This window comes from Hemitrygon akajei, chromosome 16 (assembly GCF_048418815.1).
Source record: "Hemitrygon akajei chromosome 16, sHemAka1.3, whole genome shotgun sequence".
Classification (NCBI taxonomy): Eukaryota; Metazoa; Chordata; class Chondrichthyes; order Myliobatiformes; family Dasyatidae; genus Hemitrygon; species Hemitrygon akajei.
Window position 1 is genome coordinate 58,307,836 of NC_133139.1, and position 21,326 is coordinate 58,329,161.

General features: G+C 44.3%; 1 protein-coding gene across 4 annotated transcripts in view; it reads left to right on the forward strand.

Moving 5' to 3' along the window:
- The window catches only part of LOC140740087 (glutaryl-CoA dehydrogenase, mitochondrial-like), a 32,981-nt gene extending 15,549 nt beyond the window's left edge, over nucleotides 1-17,432 (forward strand). For 3 of the 4 annotated variants that reach the window (XM_073068959.1, XM_073068961.1, XM_073068963.1), the window contains exons 5-11: nucleotides 2,364-2,534; nucleotides 3,080-3,209; nucleotides 4,668-4,884; nucleotides 10,332-10,435; nucleotides 11,080-11,205; nucleotides 11,303-11,463; nucleotides 14,485-17,432. In XM_073068959.1, coding sequence (XP_072925060.1) covers nucleotides 2,364-2,534; nucleotides 3,080-3,209; nucleotides 4,668-4,884; nucleotides 10,332-10,435; nucleotides 11,080-11,205; nucleotides 11,303-11,463; nucleotides 14,485-14,558 — 983 coding nt within the window. In that variant the 3' untranslated portion in view covers nucleotides 14,559-17,432. The remainder of the gene's footprint in view (nucleotides 1-2,363; nucleotides 2,535-3,079; nucleotides 3,210-4,667; nucleotides 4,885-10,331; nucleotides 10,436-11,079; nucleotides 11,206-11,302; nucleotides 11,464-14,484) is intronic. The other variant, XM_073068960.1, reaches the window with a different exon arrangement.
- Nucleotides 17,433-21,326: the final 3,894 nt, after the last annotated feature.

A 21,326-nucleotide genomic window follows, 5' to 3' on the forward strand; every position in this document is an offset into this window, starting at 1 on the left:
GACCTGACAGCAGGGCGAACAGGGGGCGCATGATTCAGGCAGCTGAAGGGAGGAAGCAGTGGTAAAAATTGACCATACCTACGAATTCCTGAAGGCCTTTGATCGTGGTGGTCGGGGGAAATGGCGGACCGCATCTACCTTAGCGGGCAGAGGGGTTGCCCCAACTTTAGTAATCCTGTGGCCCAGGAAGTCAATGGTGTTGAGCCCAAACTGGCATTTGGCCGGGTTGATTGTTAGACCGTATTCACTCAGTCGGGCATAGAGTTGACGGAGGTGGGACAGATGCTCCTGACGACTGCTGCTGGCTATGAGGATCTCGTCCAAATAGATGAATGCGAAGTCCAGGTCGCGTCCCACCGTGTCCATTAATCACTGGAACGTCTGTGCGGCATTCTTCAGGCCGAACGGCACGCGGAGGAACTCAAAAAGGCCGAACGGGGTGATTAGAGCCGTTTTGGGGACGTCGTCCGGATGCATTGGGATTTGATGGTATCCTCGGACGAAATCTACCTTGGAGAAGATCCGTGCGCCGTGCAGGTTTGCTGCAAAGTCCTGAATGTGCGGCACAGGGTAGCGGTCCGGTGTGGTAGCCTCGTTCAGCCTGCGGTAGTCGCCGCACGGTCTCCAGCCCCCTGTCGCTTTGGGCACCATGTGCAGGGGGGAGGCCCATGGGCTGTCGGACCGCCGGATGATCCCCAATTCCTCCATCCTCTTGAACTCCTCCTTCGCCAGTCGGAGCTTGTCCGGGGGAAGCCGCCGAGCACGGGCGTGGAGGGGTGGTCCCTGGGTCGGGATGTGGTGCTGTACACCGTGTTGGGGCATGGCTGCCGTGAACTGCGGTGCCAGAACCGATGGGAAATCCGCCAGGACTCTGGTGAAGTTGTTGTCGGACAGCGTGATGGAGTCGAGGTGTGGGGCTGGCAACTGGGCTTCTCCCAGGGAGAACATCTGAAAGGTCTCGGCGTGGACCAGCCTCTGCCTCGGCAGGTTGACCAGCAGGCTGTGTGCCCGCAAAAAATCCGCACCCAGAAGCGGTTGGGCTACGGCGGCCAGTGTGAAGTCCCACGTGAACCGGCTGGAGCCAAACTGTAGCTGCACCGTACGGGTGCCATAGGTCCTTACCATGCTGCCGTTCACGGCCCTCGGGGGGGGGACCCGGTGCCCTGTTGCGGGTGTCGTAACTCGTCGGAGGTAAGACGCTGATCTCGGCACCAGTGTCGACCAAAAAACGGCGTCCCGACCTCTTGTCCCACACATACAGGAGGCTATCCCGATGGCCAGCCGCCGTAGCCATCAGCGGCGGCTGGCCCTGGCGTTTCCCGGGAACTGGCAGGGCGGGCGACAACGGCGGGCTTCTGAGCCCCACTGCTGGTGGTAGAAACACCATTGTTCGTTGGGCTCCCCACCCCTGCCTCTGGGGTTAGCGGGCTCTGCGGCCGGGCCTGGACTGGTTTGCTGCCTGGAGTGTGGCCTGGTGATCTGTGCGATGGACGCCCCACTCACCTTCTTGGCGTTCCACAGCAAGTCCGCCCGGGCTGCCATCTTCCGGGGGTCGCTGAAATCCGCGTCGGACAGCAGCAGGCGTATGTCCTCGGGCAGCTGCTCCAGGAATGCCTGCTCAATCATGAGGCAGGGTGTGTGTCCGTCGGCCAGAGACAACATCTCATTCATTAAAGCCGATGGAGGTCTGTCTCCCAAGCCATCCAGGTGCAGTAAACGGGCAGCCCGCTCGCACCGTGAGAGTCCAAAAGTCCTTAGGAGCAGGGCTTTGAATTCCGTGTACTTGCCGTCCGCTGGGGGAGACTGTACGTACTCCACAACCTGGGCCGCTGTGTCCTGGTCGAGGGAGCTCACCACGTAGTAGTAACGTGTGTCCTCTGAGGTTATCTGCCGAACGTGGAATTGGGCTTCTGCTTGCTGAAACCAGAGGTGAGGTCGCAGCGTCCAGAAGCTTGGCAGTTTCAACGAAACTGCATGAACAGATGCGGCGTCGGTCATCTCCGGTCCAAAAATCGTTTGGACCGTCGGGGTCACCAATTGTAGCGGTGTGCTACACGCAGCGCTAAAATAACGATACGGAGTCGGTAAACTGCAATTAAAGAAGATTTTATTCGAACTTCACAGCCTTGCTTTAAAGCCTCCCTCATCCCGCCCTCCCCGGGCGTGGATGCTGTAAAGGGCACGTACTCACAATCCCCCGCAGGCTTTTCCCTTTGTTGGTGAAGCAGACCTGGCCTTTGTGCCGGCGCGCTGGCTATTTTTGAGCCGGTTCGAGTGCGCTAGGAAGTGGGTCGCCACAGTTTCATTTTTTTTGACTGGGTAGATACTGAAATTGGGAGTCTAATAGTAGGTTCTGTTTACAGGCTATGGTTGTGCAGGGACCTCCTACGTGTCCTATGGACTAATCGCACGGGAAGTCGAACGTGTAGACAGTAGCTACCGCTCTGTGATGAGTGTCCAGTCCTCCCTTGTCATGTATCCAATTGCTGCCTATGGCACAGAAGAACAGAAACAGCGGTACCTTCCAAAGCTGGGTTAGTCACTATCTCTGATTAATGACTAGTGCATAAGCTCATGGTTCCTTTACAATGAACTATGAAATAATTGATTTTGTACAGAAGCATCACCCATATACTTGTTAAGTTGATATCTGTATGGGCACTCTAGCTTGCTTAGTGGTGGATGTCTGTCTTGGACACAATTTTTATTGTAATTCTATTGCAATATTTTAATTTGAACTGTCTCTTGTTGAATCAACTTTAAAGAAGAAAGAAAAACAGCATTCCCACAAAAAAAGTTTACATCTTTGTGTGTGTGTGGATTGAAAAGGAGCTTATTCTGTTGCCACTTGTATTATTCTGCTGAACATAGTGGGAATGGTATGTTAGTGCTGGTATGTGTGGTGACACTTGCAGGCTACCCCTAGCATATCCTTGGTGGTGGTTGTTGTTGTGTGGTTGTTAATACAAAACAATGCATCTCACTATATGTTTCAATGTACATGCAGTGAATCTGGCTTGGCTGTAACCTGCCTTAATGTAATCGCTCATCTTGTTTCTCTGTCCTTGCGTCCCTGCAGCCAAAGGGGAATTGTTGGGTTGCTTTGGTCTGACAGAACCAAATCACGGAAGTGATCCTTCAGGCATGGAAACCAGGGCGAGGTTCAACACTAGCAGTAACACCTACACACTAAATGGATCAAAGACCTGGTAATGTGGTGTAATATCGATTGCATTTTTTCCTTCATTCTAATACAGAGGTGGTTGGAGGCTGTACAAGTTTACTATTGATTACCTAAATTGCAAGGGCTCACAATTTGTACAGAGTACTTGCTGTCAAGATGTGAGATAATCTGAGTGACAGACTTGGGGTCCAAGGTTTTCACTTGACCTGAGAGCGTACTTACTGCCTGTTATGCTTCTGGTGATTAGGGCAGCAATAAAGATCCGCCATCTCTGGCGGTGTTCATAGTTTCCTTCATTGTGTCAGTAGCTTCTTCTTGGTTTTCACTACTATCAGTCGTGCAAGTTCAGGGTGGATACTCAGGAATACTCGACGGAGGATGAGAGGTGTATAAGATGATGAGAGGCATTGATCATGTGGATGGTCAGAGGCTTTTTCCCAGGGCTGAAATGGCTGCCACAAGAGAGCACAGGTTTAAGGTGCTGGGGAGTAGGTACAGAGGAGATGTCAAGGGTAAGTTTTTTTTAATGCAGAGTGGTGAGTACGTGGAATGGGCTGCCGGTAACGGTGGTGGAGGCGGATAAGATAGGGTCTTTTAAGAGACTTTTGGATAGGTACATGGAGTTTAAAAAAATAGAGGGCTATGGGTAACCCTAGTAATTTCTAAGGTAGGGACATGTTTGGCACAACTTTGTGGGCCAAAGGGCCTGTATTGTGCTGTCGGTTTTCTGTGTTTCTAATACCATTACACTTAGATATTGATGGATTCTTCATTGCTGTTTCCATAACTATTTTTGTTTTACCAGTCAGGGTTGTTCGTCCTGAGCTGAACCCTTGAACCTGGAGGACAAGTGGATGACTCTTAGTCTGGCCTCTGCCTTTTACCTGTTTGGCATGGGTGACACTACCAAGAGCCAAAGCATTAAGCCCTGACTCCAGCCACTGTAGCTCTCTGGGTCATTGAAGCACACAAGCCTCCAAACCATGAAAGGCTGTGGTCCTCTTGGAATGTACGAGGAGTGTTTGATGGCTCTGGACCTATACTCACTGGTGTTTAGCAGAGTGGTGGTCTCATTTAAACTTAACAAATATTGAAAGACATAGAAAGAGTGGACATGGAGAGGATGTTTCCCATAGTGAGTGAGTCTAGGACCAGAGGGCAAGCCTCAGAATATAAGGGCATCCCTTTAGAACAGAGGTGGTGAATGGAGGGTTAGACTGGTGAATCTGTGGAATTCATTGCCAGAGATGGCAGTGGAGATCAAGTCATTAGGTGTATTTAAAGCAGAGGTTGATAGGTTCTTCATTAATAAGGGTGTTAAAGGTGACAGAGAAGACAGGATAATGGGGTTGAGAGGGATAATAAATCAGCCATGGTGATCAGACTTGGTTGGGGCTAATGGCCTAATTCTGCTCATGTGTTTTGTGTTCTTGATTGGAAAAGAAAAACACTTGTGAAAAGTTGTGCCTGTTTCTCCTGCCAGGATTACTAACTCGCCCATGGCTGACATCTGTGTGGTCTGGGCTAAATGTGACGATGGGAAAGTACGTGGCTTCCTGCTGGAGAAGGAAATGAAAGGCCTGACCATGCCAAAGATCGAAGGCAAGTTCTCGTTGCGGGCCTCGTCCACTGGGATGATTCTGATGGAGGACGTTGAGGTTCCTGCTGAAAATCTGCTTCCCAATGCAGTGGGACTCAGGGTGAGTGACTCTGTCATTAGAGCAGGGTCCCTGTAAATAATAGGCTTTTGAATGAATAGTCTGGGGCGGATCCAGAGAAGGTTCATGAGAATAATCCCGGGAATGAACAGGCTAACATTTGAGGAGAGTTTGATGTCCCTGGGCTTGTACTCACTGGAGTTTAGTAGAATGAGAGGGATCTCCTTGAAATCTATTGAATATTGAAAGGCTGAGATAGAGTGCATGTGGAGAGGATGTTTCTAATAGTGAGGGAGACCAGGAGCAGAAGGCACAGCCTCAATATAAGGACGTGTCTTTTGGTCTTGTGTACTAACATGGTGTGATTGGGGGTTACATCTTGCTGTTGAGTAAAGCAGTACAAATTCAGTGGTGTAAAGGGTGGCAGGGTAGGTGTAAGGGACTCCTCTCCACTAGCCTGCAGGTCACCCTTGGGCAAGGTGTACCTGCTTAGTCCTCCCCAGAATCAGGGTCACATGAAGCCATGGGAGCAGTTGCTGGACAGCTGTATGACAGCTGGTGCATATCACAAGTCCTGGTTATGCAACCACTGACTCTAGGCAAACAGTCTTTGGAGTATTGATAATGGCTGGGGTCACACTGTTCAGAAGAAGGCAATGGCAAACCAATTCTGTAGAAACATTTGCTAAGAACAATTATGGTCATGGATAGAGAAAAGAATAAGAACAACAACATAATGGGGCCAAAAGACAGAAGACCATGATCGTTCATGTCATACGACACATAATGATGATGATGAAATTCAGTAACTGGCAGTTAGCACCGCTACTTCAGGGACCCAGGCTCGATCTTGACCTTGGATACTGTCTGTGTGGAGTTTGCAGATTCTCCTATGACAGATGGGTTCTCCCAGATAATTCCCAAAATGTTGTAGACTCAGCCAGCTTTATCACAGGCATAACTCTTCCCACCATCGAGGACATCTTCACAAGGCCATGCCTCAAAAAGGACTCATTAAGGACTCTCACCATCTGAGACACGCCTTCTTGTTACTACCATTGAGAACGAGGTATAGCAGCCTGAAGACAATAGACGCAGAAGTAGACCATTCGGCGCTTCGAGCCTGCACCGCCATTTTGAGATCATGGCTGATCATCTACTATCAATACCCGGTTCCTGCCTTGTCCCCATATCCCTTGATTTCCCCTATCCATAAGATAACTATCTAGCTCCTTCTTGAAAGCATCCAGAGAATTGGCCTCCACTACCTTCCGAGGCAGTGCATTCCAGACCCCCACAACTCTCTGGGAGAAGAAGTTTTTCCTTAACTCTGTCCTAAATGACCTACCCCTTATTCTCAAACCATGCCCTCTGGTACTGAACTCTCCCAGCATCTGGAACATATTTCCTGCCTCTATCTTGTCCAATCCCTTAATAATCTTATATGTTTCAATCAGATCCCCTCTCAATCTCCTTAATTCCAGCGTGTACAAGCCCAGTCTCTCTAACCTCTCTGCGTAAGACAGTCCAGACATCCCAGGAATTAACCTCGTGAATCTACGCTGCACTTCCTCTACAGCCAGGATGACCTTCCTTAACCCTGGAGACCAAAACTGTACACAATACTCCAGGTGTGGTCTCACCAGGGGTCTGTACAAATGCAAGAGGATTTCTTTGCTCTTGTACTCAATTCCCTTTGTAATAAAGGCCAACATTCCATTAGCCTTCTTCACTGCCTGCTGCACTTGCTCATTCACCTTCAGTGACTGATGAACAAGGACTCCGAGATCTCTTTGTATTTCTCCCTTACCCAACTCTACACCATTCAGATAATAATCTGCCTTCCTGTTCTTACTCCCAAAGTGGATAACCTCACACTTATTCACATTAAACGCCATCTGCCAAGTATCTGCCCACTCACCCAGCCTATCCAAGTCACCCTGAATTCTCCTAACATCCTCATCACATGTCACACTGCCACCCAGCTTAGTATCATCAGCAAATTTGCTGATGTTATTTTCTATGCCTTCATCCAAATCGTTAACGTAAATGGTAAACAGCTGTGGTCCCAATACCGAGCCCTGTGGCACCCCACTAGTCACCACCTGCCATTCTGAGAAACACCCATTCACCGCTACCCTTTGCTTTCTATCTGCCAACCAGTTTTCTATCCATGTCAATGTCTTCCCCCCAATGCCATGAGCTTTGATTTTACCCACCAATCTCCTATGTGGGACCTTATCAAATGCCTTCTGAAAATCGAGGTACACTACATCCACTGGATCTCCCCTGTCTAACTTCCTGGTTACATCCTCGAAAAACTCCAATACCCTTGGTAAATCCATGCTGGCTCGGCCCAATCCTATCACTGCTATCTAGATATGCCACTATTTCATCTTTAATAATGGACTCTAGCATCTTCCCCACTACTGATGTTAGGCTGACAGGTCGATAGTTCTCTGTTTTCTCCCTCCCTCCTTTCTTAAAAAGTGGGATAACATTAGCCATTCTCCAATCCTCAGGAACTGATCCTGAATCTAAGTAACATTGGGAAATGATTACCAATGCATCCACAATTTCCAGGGCCACCTCCTTTAGTACCCTAGGATGCAGACCATCAGGACCTGGGGATTTGTCAGCCTTCAGTCCCATCAGTCTACTCAGCACCATTTCCTTCCTAATGTCAATCTGTTTCATTTCCTCTGTTACCCTATGTCCTTGGCCCATCCACACATCTGGGAGATTGCCTGTGTCTTCCTTAGTGAAGACAAATCTAAAGTACTCATTAAATTCTTCTGCCATTTCTGTTTCCCATAACAATTTCACCCAATTCATTCTTCAAGGGCCCAACATTGTTCTTAACTATCTTCTTTCTCTTCACATACCTAAAAAAAAAAGCTTTTGCTATCTTCCTTTATATTCCTGGCTAGCTTGCGTTCGTACCTCATTTTTTCCTCCCTGTATTGCCTTTTTAGTTAAGTTCTGTTGTTCCTTAAAAACTTCCCAATCATCTGTCCTCCCACTCACCTTAGCTCTGTCATACTTCCTTTTTTTTTAATGCTATGCAATCTCTGACTTCCTTTGTCAACCACTGTGGCCCCTTTCCCCCCTTTGAATCCTTCCTTCTCCGGGGGATAAACTGATTTTGCACCTTGTGCATTATTCCCAAGAATACCTGCCATTGCTGTTCCACTGTCTTTTCTGCTAGGATATCCGTCCAGTCAACTTTGGCCAGCTCCTCCCTCATGGCTCCATAGTTTCCCCTGTTCAACTGCAACACTGACACCTCCGAGCTGCCCTTATCCTTCTCAAATTGCAGATAAAAACTTATTATGATCACTACCTCCTAATAGCTCCTTTACTGCAAGATCGCTTATCAAATCCTGTTCATTACATAACACTAAATCCAGAATAGTCTTGTCCCTGGTCAGCTCTCGTACAAGCTGTTCCAAGAATGCATCCCGTAGGCACTCTACAAACTCCCTATCCTGGGGTCCAGCACCAACCTGATTCTCCCAGTTCACCTGCATGTTGAAATCCCATAACTACTGCGATATTACCTTTGCCACATGCCAATGTTAACTCCCTATTCAACTTGCACCCAATATCCATGCTACTGTTTGGTGGCCTGTAGACAACACCCATTTGGGTCCTTTTGCCCTTACTGTTCCTCAGTTCTATCCACACAGACTCTACTCCTGATCCTATGTCCCCCCCTTGCAAAGGACTGAATCTCATTCCTCACCAACAGGGCCACCCCACCCCGTCTGCCCACATTTCTGTCCCTACGATAGCACGTATACCCTTGTACATTCATTTCCCAGGTCTGATCTCCCTGCAGACACATACAATATTTTAGAAACAGCTTCATGTGTTCTATTATCGGAATTCTGAATGGTCCACGAACACTACCTCGTTATTTCTCTTGCGCTATTTATTTATTTTTGTAACATTTTATTAATGGGGGTGATGCGGTATTTTAGCAGTTAGCACAATGCTTTATAGTGCCAGTGATCCGAGTTTAATTCCTGCCCCTGCTGTAAGGTGTTCGTACATTTTCCCCGTGACTTCATGGGCTTCATCTGGGTGATCCAGTTTTCTCACTCAGTCAAAATACATATGGTTAAGATCAGTAAGTTGTGGGCATGCTATGTTGGTGCCAGAAACATGATGACGCCTGGAGGCTGCCCCAAGAACATCCTTGGCTGTTAATGTAAACAATGTACTGTTACAAACAAGAAAAAATCTGCAAATGCTGGAAATTCAGGCAACACACACAAAATGCTGTAGGAACTCAGCAGGTCTATTTCACTATATGCTTTGATTCAGTTTACATGTGACAAATAAAGCTAGTCCCTAACCAAATCTCAGCACACCTTTGTCAGAAGCTCCATGTTCTGAAGTCGTAATAGGTACTAGGTTGATTTTTCTTTGCTTATGTTTGAATGTTCCTGAAATCATTGCTCAGGAGAGCAAGAATGTGTACCTTTTGACCTGTTATTTCTCTCTTTCTGTTAAAATTCCACTAGTTAGTACTGAACCTTGGACTGAATCAAAGGCAAGGTAAATATATTATCAAAGTACCGCATACTACTTTGATATTCTTCTGCTTCCAGGCATTTACAGGAAAATAAAGAAATACAATAGAATTTTCTGAAAAACTATACATAAAGATTGACAAACAACCAATTTGCAAAGGAAGACAGATAGTGCAAATTAGTAAATAAATAATACCAATACGAGTTGTAGAGTCCTTGAAAGGGAATCTGTAGATTGTGGAATCAGTTCAAAGTTGAAGTTAACTACACTGATTCAAGAGCCTGATGTTCAAAGGGTAATAACTGTTTCTAAACCTGGTGGTGTAGAATCTAACACTCCTGTACATCCTTACCGATGGTAATAGCAAGAAGAGAAAATGGCCTGGATGATGGAGGTCTTTGATGAATGCAATTTTCTTGTGGCAGTGCTCCTTGTAAATGCCCTCAATGATGAGGTGGGCTTTCCCTCTAATGGTCTGGGCTGTGTCCACACATTTTGTAGACTTTTCCATTTCTGGGCATTAGTATTTCCATACCAGACATGATACAAACAGTTAAGATGCTCTGCACTATACATCTACTGAAGTTTGCTAAAGTTTTATGTGGAATGCTGAATCTACGCAAACTTCTAAGGAAGTAGAGGCTGTGCTGTGAATTCTTTTTGTTGGCACTTGCGTGTTGATTCCAGGACAGATCCTCTGTCTGATCATTCCAAGGAATTTAAAGTTACTGAAGTTACTGACCCTCGCCACCTCCATACCCTAACAAGGACTGGCTCATGGACCTCCAACTTCTTGCTCCTGTAGTTAATAATCAGCTATTTGGTTTAGCTGATGTTGCATTATAAGTTGTTGTTGGACCATTCTACTAGCTTTTCATTCTCTCTCCCACAGGGTATATCTGAGCTCTAATGAATTCTGTAAAGTTTCTGTTTCTCTTTTACTCTTCCAGGGTCCCTTTGGGTGTTTGAACAATGCACGGTATGGAATTGCCTGGGGTGCCCTGGGAGCTGCTGAGTTCTGTCTGGAAACAGCTCGGCAGTATGCACTGGATAGGTAAATGGATTGGAGGATGGGGGGAGAGAGGAATGTGATATTAAACACTGCAATGACCTGAATCGGTATGTCATTCCACCTTGCATTTGCAAGGTGCAGCAAGTGCTGTAAAAGGAGATTGGAAGCTGCTCTGGACAGCTGGAGTCTTGTCTTTTCTTAAGGCATTTGCACCCAGGATCTAATACTGAGCAGGAAAAGTGCTACACCTGCCTCTACACCTCTTTCTTCGCCATCATTCAGGAATCTCAGGTCCTTCTTAAATCCTTGGACTCTAGTTCTTGATTTTCCAATCCTGTTTGTGCACATGCATCCTGTCTATGCCCCTCATGATTTTATGCACATCTCTAAGGTCACCCCAGAGTTTCTTGCGCTCCAAGTAAAAGTTCAGCTTCTCCCTGTAACTCCGGCCCTTGAATTCTGGTAACATCTGTGTAAATCTGGCAGTCTGTCTAGATAATGATGATCACCACCTATAATAATAACCAGCAGCAACTTCTTAGTAGTTGTTAGTGGTAATGACTCGATGAACCAAGTGGCCTAATTCTGCTCCTATATCTTATGATTAGTGCCTGCCTGAAAGAGAACGTGAGGTATTACTTATTGTGATGTTTTTTTTTCAAGATTTTTTTTTTGTACCATTACAGGATTCAGTTTGGTGTTCCTCTTGCTCGTAACCAGCTTGTCCAGAAGAAACTGGCAGACATGTTGACTGAGATCACACTGGGGCTCCATGCATGTGTACAGCTGGGGCGTTTAAAGGATGAAGATAAGTGTGTACAGATTACAACTGCAAACACAACCAGATTGGGCAAGAGCAAAGTGCCTCCGGTCACTTGTTGACCTGTTGTTTCCTTTCATTCTCCTTAGAGCCACGCCTGAAATGATCTCAATGTTAAAACGGAATTCCTGTGGGAAGGCTCTGGATATTGCCCGGCAAGCTCGTGACATGCTGGGCGGGAATGGAATTTCTGACGAGTACCATGTGATTCGGCATGTCATGAATCTGGAGGCTGTGAACACATATGAAGGTGAGGGACCTCAAAGTCCAGGCATGTTTTGCACATAAAAACTCCCCATTTTCTCCTAATGCTGCTGCATTGATATGGAAGATTTGATTCTGGGTACAAATCAAGGGTTAATTGGAAGCAGCGATTTATTACACTGATCCCAATCTTGAGTGCTATTTAGGTGAAGTTTGTTTGTTCTTCTGTGAGTACATGAGGCCCACACTTGTATACCAGTCTCCTCCTACGTCCCAGAGACATGGCTGGGAGATGAACTGGTTATTGTAAATTTACCTAGTGTAGATGTGTAATAAAGAGACATAGGGACATGAGAGAAAATAAACAGGGAAATGGTATTGATCCAGTTTGTCTAATAGCCTTGAAGGGTGGAATGGTGGACTCCTAGTTTGCTTGCGTATAACTCTCGCTCTCTCCTGTCCCATCAGACCATTCAATTGTGTTTTTACTGTTGCATTGTCAGAGTAAAAGAATGAAAACTGATGAACCACAACACCAGTGGCTGGTGTTCAATCCATTGCTCCTTGAATTGGTTTATTATTGTCTCATGTACTGGCATGTAGTGAAAAGATTGTCTTGCATACTATTCATATAAATCAAATCACACAGTGTATTGAGTTAGAATAAGGTAAAACAAATGCAATGTAAGATAAAGTGTAAAAGATACTAAAAAATGCAGTACAAGTAAACGATGAAGTGTAAGATCATAATGAAACACATGAAGCAAAGAGTCTGATAACAGTGGGATAGAAGCTGTCCTTCAGTCTGACACTTTGTGGATCCAGAACTGGCTTGCCCACAGAAGGCAATGTGTGGTTGTAGACGGGTCATATTTTGCATGGAGGTCGGTCACCAGTGTTGTGCCTCAGGGATCTGTTCTGGGACCTCTGCTCTTTGCGATTTTTATAAATGATCTGGATGAAGAAGTGGAGGAATGGGTTAGTAAATTTGCTGAAGACAAAGATTGGGGGTGTTGTGGATAGCATGGAGGGCTGTCAGAGGTTACAGGGGGATATTGACAGGATGCAAAACTGGGCTGAGAAGTGGCAGATGGAGTTCAACCCAGATAAGTGTGAGGTGGTTCATTTTGGTAGGTCAAATATGGCAGAATATAGCATTAATGGTAAGACTTGGCATTGTGGAGGATCAGAGGGATCTTGGGGTCTGAGTCCATAGGACACTCAAAGCTGTGCAGGTTGACTCTGTGGTTAAGAAAGCATATGGTGCATTGGCTTTCATCAATCGTGGGATTGAGTTTAGGAGCTGAGAGGTAATGTTGCAGCTATATAGGACCCTGGTCAGACCCCACTTGGAGTACTATGCTCAGTTCTAGTTGCCTCCCTACAGGAAGGATGTGGAAGCCATAGAAAGGGTGCAGGGCAGATTTACAAGGATGTTGCCTGGATTGGGGAGCATGCCTTGTGAGAATAGGTTGAGTGAACTCAGCCTTTTCTCCTTGGAGCAACTGAGGATGAGAGGTGACCTGTTAGAGGTGTAGAAGATGATGAGAGGCATTGATCGTGCGGATAGTCAGAGGCTTTTTCCCAGGGCTGGAATGGCTAGCACGAGAGGGCAATTTTAAGGTGCCTGGAAGTAGGTACAGAAGTTTTTTTACAGAGTCGTGAGTGCGTGAAATGGGCTGCCGGTGATGGTGGTAGAGGCGGATATGGTAAGATCATTTAAAAGACTCCTGAACAGGTACATGGAGCTCAGGAAAGGAGGGCTATGGGTAACCCTAGGTAATTTCTAAGGTAAGGACATGTTAGGCATAGCTTTGTGGGCTGAAGGGCCTGTATTGTGCTGTATGTTTTCTATGTTTCTTTGTATCTTCTGCCCAGTGAGAGAGGAGAAGAGAGTATGTCCAGGGTGGGTGGAGTCTTTGTTTATGCTAGCTGCTTTACTGAGGTTAAGAAGTAGAGTCCATAGGGGTTCCTGTGATATGCTGACTTGTGTCCACAACACTCTGCAATTTCTTGCAGTCACATGCAATGCACTTCTCTTGATACACGGACAATTCATCTTTCCTGCTACTATCCTTGGAAACAGTCATCTTGGTTAACCTTTCTTTTCTGTATTGTCAATTTGCCATCACTGTTTCCTGCACGTCCTGTTGCACTCTGTGCTGGATGAGGCTAATTCCACACTTGTAACATCATTCAGAGGATTGTCAGACTTCAGAACAGCCTCCATTGTGCAAAGTGATCCTTTCTCAAAGCATCTGACTCAGTTTGTATTGGATTCAATCATTGAGCAATTCTATAAGTAGCAAAAGTTTACTGTATAGACCTATTGAACATTTCACTGAAGTGTGTGGTCTCAACTTTGTTCTGTACTGTTGTTGCCAATCCAATTGACACCACATTTCTGGAGTATCTCATGTTAAACTTGTGGATGATAGAGCTGCTTTTCTCAAAGCCTCTGTGAACTGCTGTGCTTCTCGTTGAGATTTATGAATAGTTATGACATTGGTAAGTCACCTCCAATAGAATGTAGACCATAAAGCATAGGAACAGGCTCTTCAGCCCATCATGATGTGGGATACTAATTAAATACCCAGAGTTCCTTCTGCCTAATTAAGTACCTAATTCCTTCTGCCTACGCAAGTCTATATTTTCTCCATACCCTGCATATTCATGTCCCTGCCTAAAAGCTTCTTAAATACTTACATTGTATTTGCTGCCACCACTACCCTGGGTGGTGCATTCCAGGTGCCACAATTCTCTGTGCAAGAAAAAATTCTTAACCTGTAAACCTCCTTTAAACTTGTCATTTCTCACCTTAAATTCTGCCCTCTAATGTTAGACACTTGAATCCCGAAAGAAAGAAACTGTCTCTCAACGATATGCCTCTCAATCTTATAAACATAAGGTGCCTCTTGGTTGACTTGACTGTCCATAACAGGCTGCCTTGCACTACTCTAGGTCCCACATACCAGTCTAATCTCCATCTATGTGTTGCTCAAGCATTCCTGCATCTGCAGAATCTCTTGTGTTTTAACAATTTCTCCTTCACTGCTTCATTCCTCAGGTACTCATGATATCCATGCTCTGATTCTTGGAAAAGCGATCACGGGTCTGCAATCCTTCACTATACAGAAATGATCACAATTATTCAGCAAGGTGACTAATTGGAAAACAATGCCTTGACAGTTGTTTGTGTATAGAGTCGTATCTCTGGGTAAGATGGGTTAGTCCATGTACTGACTTCTGTCAGTTCTTTAAACACTATTTTGCCATAGAACCATGAAGCCATTGCGTGTTTGAAAGAGCTTGGTAATCCATTGCTGCTCTCCTCTGGTATTTATTTAGTTTATTTTACTATTGAAGATATTTACATTGTGCTTGTTTTGCTTCCTAACCTGTTGTAACTTTGAAACAAAAGTCTCATCAACTCCCTGCTTGGTATTGGATTTAAATTAAATATTTACTGTATAGAAGCCTCACAAAGGCAACCATCTGACAGCCGTGTTGGTCCTTTAACTGGAGCTTTCCTGGAATGCTCCAATCATGTTTCCCTCTTCTCTGTAACTTCCTCTCTTTCAAAACAAACATTCAAGGCAGTAGGAATTTGAATTCATAAACACAAGATTCTGCTGGAAATCCACAGCAACCCACACTAAATGCTGATGGAATGAAACGGTATCTGTGGAGGGTAATAAACAATAAATGTTTCAGGCCTGAAGATAGGTCTGGACCCAAAATGTCACTGCTTATTGCCCTCCATAGATGCTGCCATCCTGTTGAGTCCCTCCAGTATTTTGCATGTGTTACTCTAGGCATTTAAATTCTACTGCTTTTGAGCCAATAGTTCGGAAGAAATTAATTTTGGATGGTAGATAAGAAAGAACTTAATAGGATTTTTTAAAAAATGCATCCACATTCTTGTTTTCAGGTCGTTAAAAATGCTTTTGTAACGCCTTGAAATTTTCTTCAGTTCTAACTCTTTTAAACTATCAGATCTCAATTTTTGTACAGGATTTCATGAGTTTGATCACAATCGAAATCACTGGAGAATATGAATTTTCACTCTCTCCACACTACACCAGCCAACTGCTTAAAGCTACTCATTATATGCCTCTTAATTTGTGCCTTCACTTTTTTTTAAACATGTACACCTAGTTGCCCTTGCACACAAGTTATAAATTACATTGCTTCCTCCTACATCTTTATAACATGGGGGAGGTGTCACTTAACTGTTAACGGATTTTCAATTGCACATAAAAACTAAGAGTAATTACAATCAAAGGAACAAACTGTTGTCCCATGGTAACAAACCTAGATTGCCACAGACTGCTGGACCTAATTACAGGAAACTGTAGCCAATGTATTCTAAATCATTGGTTTGTAATGCAGTGGATAGGGCAAGAGGAAATTGCATTAATTGCTCCTCTTCTTTATCCCTTCCCCATCCCAAATCTCTTAGTTATAAATTCCCGTATAATAATGGTGGGCACCCAGTAGCATAGCGGTTAGTGTAACACTTGCAGCTTGGGGTGTTGGAGTTAATTCCAGTACTTTCTGCGAGGAATATATACATTCTTCCCATGATCATTTGGGTTTCTATTGGTTTCCTCCCACAGTCTTAAGACCTACTGATTAGTAGGTTAATTGGTCTTGTACATTGTCCCATGATTAGATTAGTGTAAAACAGGTGGGTTGCTGGGCAGCACAGCTTATTGGGCTAGAAGGGCCTATTCTGCACTGTATCTCTAAACAAAGTTTTTAAAATAATTGATAAGGGAAGAGAACGATTCCAGAAAGTGAAAATCATTCTGGTCTAGAATCACATTGAAGGGAGCTCTTGTTAAGCCATGTTGGATGTGGAAAGGCAGGTTTATTTTTTCTAGATGTAGATGTGGTTGGCAAGACCACTAATTAATCTTTCTCCCTAACTGTCTCTGAATGTAGTAGTTAGCTACTTTCTTGCACTGCAGATAATGTGGTGAAGGTACTCCCAAAGCTCCACTGGGTAAGAAGTTTTAGCATTTTTGCTGGTAAAACTTCAATGTAGGAACAACACTGAGCTCTGTCTCTATAGATATTTCTTGATGGTGTATCTCAACACATGTACATTTTATGTCAGACAAACCATAATTGCCCATGTAGATTTATGATGGCTTGACATGGAGATTACTAACATGAACAGTGGGTGTTTGGTTATTGTAACCTCTAGCTGACCAAAGTAATGGTAGTACAGCAGTTAGCGTAACGCTTTACAGCATCTGTGATTGGGTTTCATTTCTGTCATTGACTGGAAGTACTTTGTTTTCTGCTGAACACATGGATTTCCTCCGGATGCCCCTGTTTCCTCCCACATTCCAAAGACATGCTGGTTTAGATTAGTAAGTTGTGGGCAAGCTATGTTGGTGTTGGAAGCATGGCAACACTTGCAGTGCGATCCCAGCACATCCTTGGACTGTATTGGTTGCTGATGCAAACAATTTGTTTCACTGTATTTCAGTGTACACGAGATTTGAACATTGAAGCTCATTGAATATTTTATACGATTAAAAGAAAACTTTCCTTCTCCATAGTTATTCACCAAGCAATTAAATTATCCATGTCAATATGCTACAAAGTCCTCTGTCCTAAGATTTCTCTGCAGTCTCCAGACCGATAGAGGCTCCATTGTCTCTTTTGTTCTTGAATCTTTACGTTTTGGGAAGAAAACAGCTCTCCTTCAACAGCCACTCTTTCTCGGATAACAGGTACTAGCTATGTAAAAGTTGTATCTGGCTGCTTTGCCGTGTGTTGGTGCTTCAGCTACTGTTACTTTAAAAAAAAAATTGTTTTCAAAATGCTGCTTGTAAAGCCACTATTGTTATAAGCTATAACATGCAAGCCTAAAATAAGGATAAAATGTAATATGTGAATTGGAAGAAAATGTTCTTTTGTAAATCCTGTACACAATTAAATTCAGCATGATCATTTTGTTAATCTACAGAAATAAATAATAAAGATCCTCTTTTATAGAAATGTGTTTCTTGTATGCTTTTCCCTTACTGTGCCCTCCTTGAACTCTTTCTCACCCAGCCCCTATTCCCTACCATTTCTGCCCTAAAATTACACTTCATTGCCTTCAGTTCATAATCTTGGGTTGGAACTTTTCCTTTACATTCAGGAATGCTGCCTGTTGGACTCTTGGATAGTATGGTCAGGGTGGGCTTGATGAACCAAATGCCCTTTTCCTACTCTGTGCAACACATACAAAATGCTGGAGCAGTTCTGTGCATTGGGCAGCAACTATGGAAAGGAATTAGGACTCAGGCGAAATGTTGACTAGTTTATTCCTTTCCATAGTTGCTGTCTGACCTTGAGTTCTTCTAGCATTTTCTATGTTAACATGGATTTTCCAGGATCTGCAGAATCTATTTATGATTTGCTACTCCTATATGGTAATATTTCACTAATTCTAGATTGGAGATTGCTGACGTGGATAAGCTGACAAGAGATCTGAACTCCATGGGATACAAGGGAGAATCGTGCCAGCTACATACAACATTATGCTGTAAAGTGCCAGACTACTGGCAAAAATTCTACTGTTAATCAAGCAGTGCATAAGATAAATGGGAAAATACTAACTCTTTGCAGATAAGTTCTATTTTAATTTTCCCATACTTTTAACTGTTTTACACTGTAAATATTGGTCTGATTTGTGCTATAGTTTACATCTTGAAGAAATGGGGACAATATTATCAGGCACCATGCATGTTTTTATAAATAAAGATTATATATAATTATAAATCAGGTTCAAGTTTTTAGATAAGCATGTTTGGATAATGGAGTTGTATTTGCACAGTTATTGGAAAATGTTCCTTTAAATCTGATGGGGTAAATAGAGTCAGAAAATAGAGACTTTTTCAGTTTCTTCCCCCAATCTATCAGACTCCTCAATACCCGAAGCCTGGACTGACACCTTGCCCTATTGTCCTGTTTATTATTTATTGTAATGCCTGCATGTTTTTGTGCACTTTATGCAATCCTGTGTAGGTCTGTAGTCTAGTGTAGCTTTCTCTGTTTTTTTTTTACGTAGTTCAGTCTAGTTTTTGTACTGTGTCATGTAACACCATGGTCCTGAAAAACGTCGTCTCATTTTTACTATGTACTGTACCAACAGTTATAGTTGAAATGACAATAAATGTGATTTCACTTGACTTGATTGGACCTGCAGGAACAGCCATTGATGTGCATGTGGGCAATTTGAATTCATTAAGGCAAGACCTAGCCAGGATGATGCATCTCTGCAGAAAATGTTATGTTACCAAGATTGGACATAGAGGCTGTTTGGAGCTCAACACAGGCATTAATCCATTGGAAGAATGACCTGTTTCTGGACTGGAATTTCTTCTTAATCTGTTTAAAAATCAGTATTAAGTACTGTAATATCGAAACTTTGCCACTGGATGACGCTAGCAGCAGGTTTACTAGTAAAGTCTTTACAATGTGACATTACATCTGTCACAGCCTACAAATGCCATCCTGAGGAAAAATGCACAGCTAAACTTCTAGATAATGCCCAGATACAAACTGAAATACAGGAAGAAAAGTTTGGTGTACTTTTTGACAATATGTTCTTCCATTTTAGATGGAAAAAGGATATTATTCTAGAAGTTTTGACATGTTTCTTTTATCAGATATGTCACCTAGATAGAGACCCATCAATGCCTGGTCTAGTCACCACTGGGATTCTTCATTTATATTACTAATAGGAGCAATTTAGATCAGCTCCCTTGACAGCTAAACCTCAGAACAGCTGACTGAAACCCACCGAACTCTCAAGTTGGGAATGTAGGAAAAATCAGTTATTTGATGTCTAAAACCAGAGTACATGCATTGAAGGTGAAAGGGGTTGGGTTCAAGGGGGATTTGAGGGGTAAGCTTTTTATTCAGAGCAGTGGATGCCTGGTATGGTGGCAGAGGCAAATGCATTAGAGGCTTTTAAGAGACATTTGGATAGGCAGATGCATGTAAGGAAGATGAAGGGATTAGTGTCTGGGTGTTTTTGATTTGCCTTTTATCTGGTTCAGCGCAACATTGTGTGCCAAATGGCCTGTTACTATGTTCTGTTATTTAGAATATCCATGTTCCTTTCTCTTCAGTGATCCAAGTTAGAGTCTTCATTACAGATTCGGAGCAAGAAGGCTGCGAGTGAACGACTGATTTCAAGAGCAAAGGCAGTTTTTACTACATGGGGTAAAAGAGAGGCAAGACTGCGCAGGCGCGTGACATCAGCCAGTAGAGCGTGAAAGGTTTAAAAAGAAGACCGCCATAGACAGCAGGCAGCAGAATGATAGGGCTTTGGCTCAACGGGCTTAGGCGGTAACAGGATGAAGTGAGGTAGGTTTACCTGTATTAACTGCGGAAAGGAGGAAGTTTGTGTGTGAGGCTAGTTTTCTGTGCTCGGTGTCAGATGTGGTAGGTCCTGGAGTCTCCCAGCCTCCCGGACGGCCATATCTGCACCTGGTGTGTCGAGAGAAGGGGACAAGTTAGGGAACTGGAGATGCAGCTCAATGACCTTCGCCTGGTCAGGGAGAGCGAGGAGGTGATAGGAATTATAGACAGGTGGTCAGTCACACCGGGGCCACGGGAGACAGACAAGTGGGTCACAGTCAGAAAAGGGAAGGGGAAGAGTCAGGTATTGCAAAGTACCCCTGTGGCTGTACCCTTGACAATAAGTATTCCTGTTTGAGTACTGTTGGGGAGGACAACCTACCTGGGGAAGCAAAAGTTCCGGCCCTTTGGCTCAGAAGGGTAGGGAAAGGTAGAGGAAGGCAGTAGTGATAGGGGACTCTATAGTTAGGGGGTCAGACAGGTGATTCTGTGGACGCAGGAAAGAAACTCGAATGGTAGTTTGCCTTCCAGGAGCCAGGGTCCAGGATATTTCTGATCGCATCTAAGACATCCTGCAGCCAGAGGTTGTGGTACATATTGGTACCAACGGCATAGGTAGGAAAAGGGAAGAGGTCCTGGAAAGACTACAGGGAATTAGGAAGGAAGTTGATATGCAGGACCGCAAAGGTAGTAATCTCGGGATTACTGCTTGTGCCATACGACAGTGAGAATAGGAATAGAATGAGGTGTGGAGGTTAAATGTGTGGCTGAAGGATTGGAGCAGGGGACAGGGATTCAGTTTTCTGGATAATTGGGACCTCTTTTGGGGCAGGTGTGACCTGTACAAAAAGGATAGGTTGCACTTGAATCCCAGGGGGACCAATATCTTGGCGGGGAGGTTTGCTAAGGCTACTGGGGAGAGTTTAAACTAGAAAATGTTGGGAGGTGGGAACCAAACTGAAGAGACTGGGGAAGAGGTGGCTGGCTCACAAAGAGAGAAAGCTAGGAGACAGTGTGTGAGAGAGGATAGGCAGGTGATTAGAGAAGGGATGTGCTCAGACCGAGGGTTTGAAATAAGTATTTTAATGCAAGGAGTGTTGTGAACAAAGAGGATGAGCTTAGAACGTGGATCAGTACTTGGACATACGATGTGGTGGCCATTACAGAGACTTGGATGGCTCAGGGACAGGAATAGTTAAAGTGCCGCATTTAAGATCTTTCAGAAAGGACAGGGAAGGAAGCAAAAGAGGTGGGAGCGTGGCACTGTTGATCAGAAATAGTGTCACGGCTGTAGAAAGGGTGGACGCCATGGAGAGATTGTCTACGGATTAGGAACAGGAAGGGGTCAATAACTTGGTGTTTTTTATAGGCCGCCCAATAGTAACAGGGATATCGAGGAGCAGATAGACAGACAGACAGACGTACTTTATTAATCCAGAGGGGAAATTGGGTTTTGTTACAGCGGCACCAACCAAGAATAGTGAAGAAATACAGCAATATAAAACCATAAATAATTAAATAATAATAAGTTAATCATGC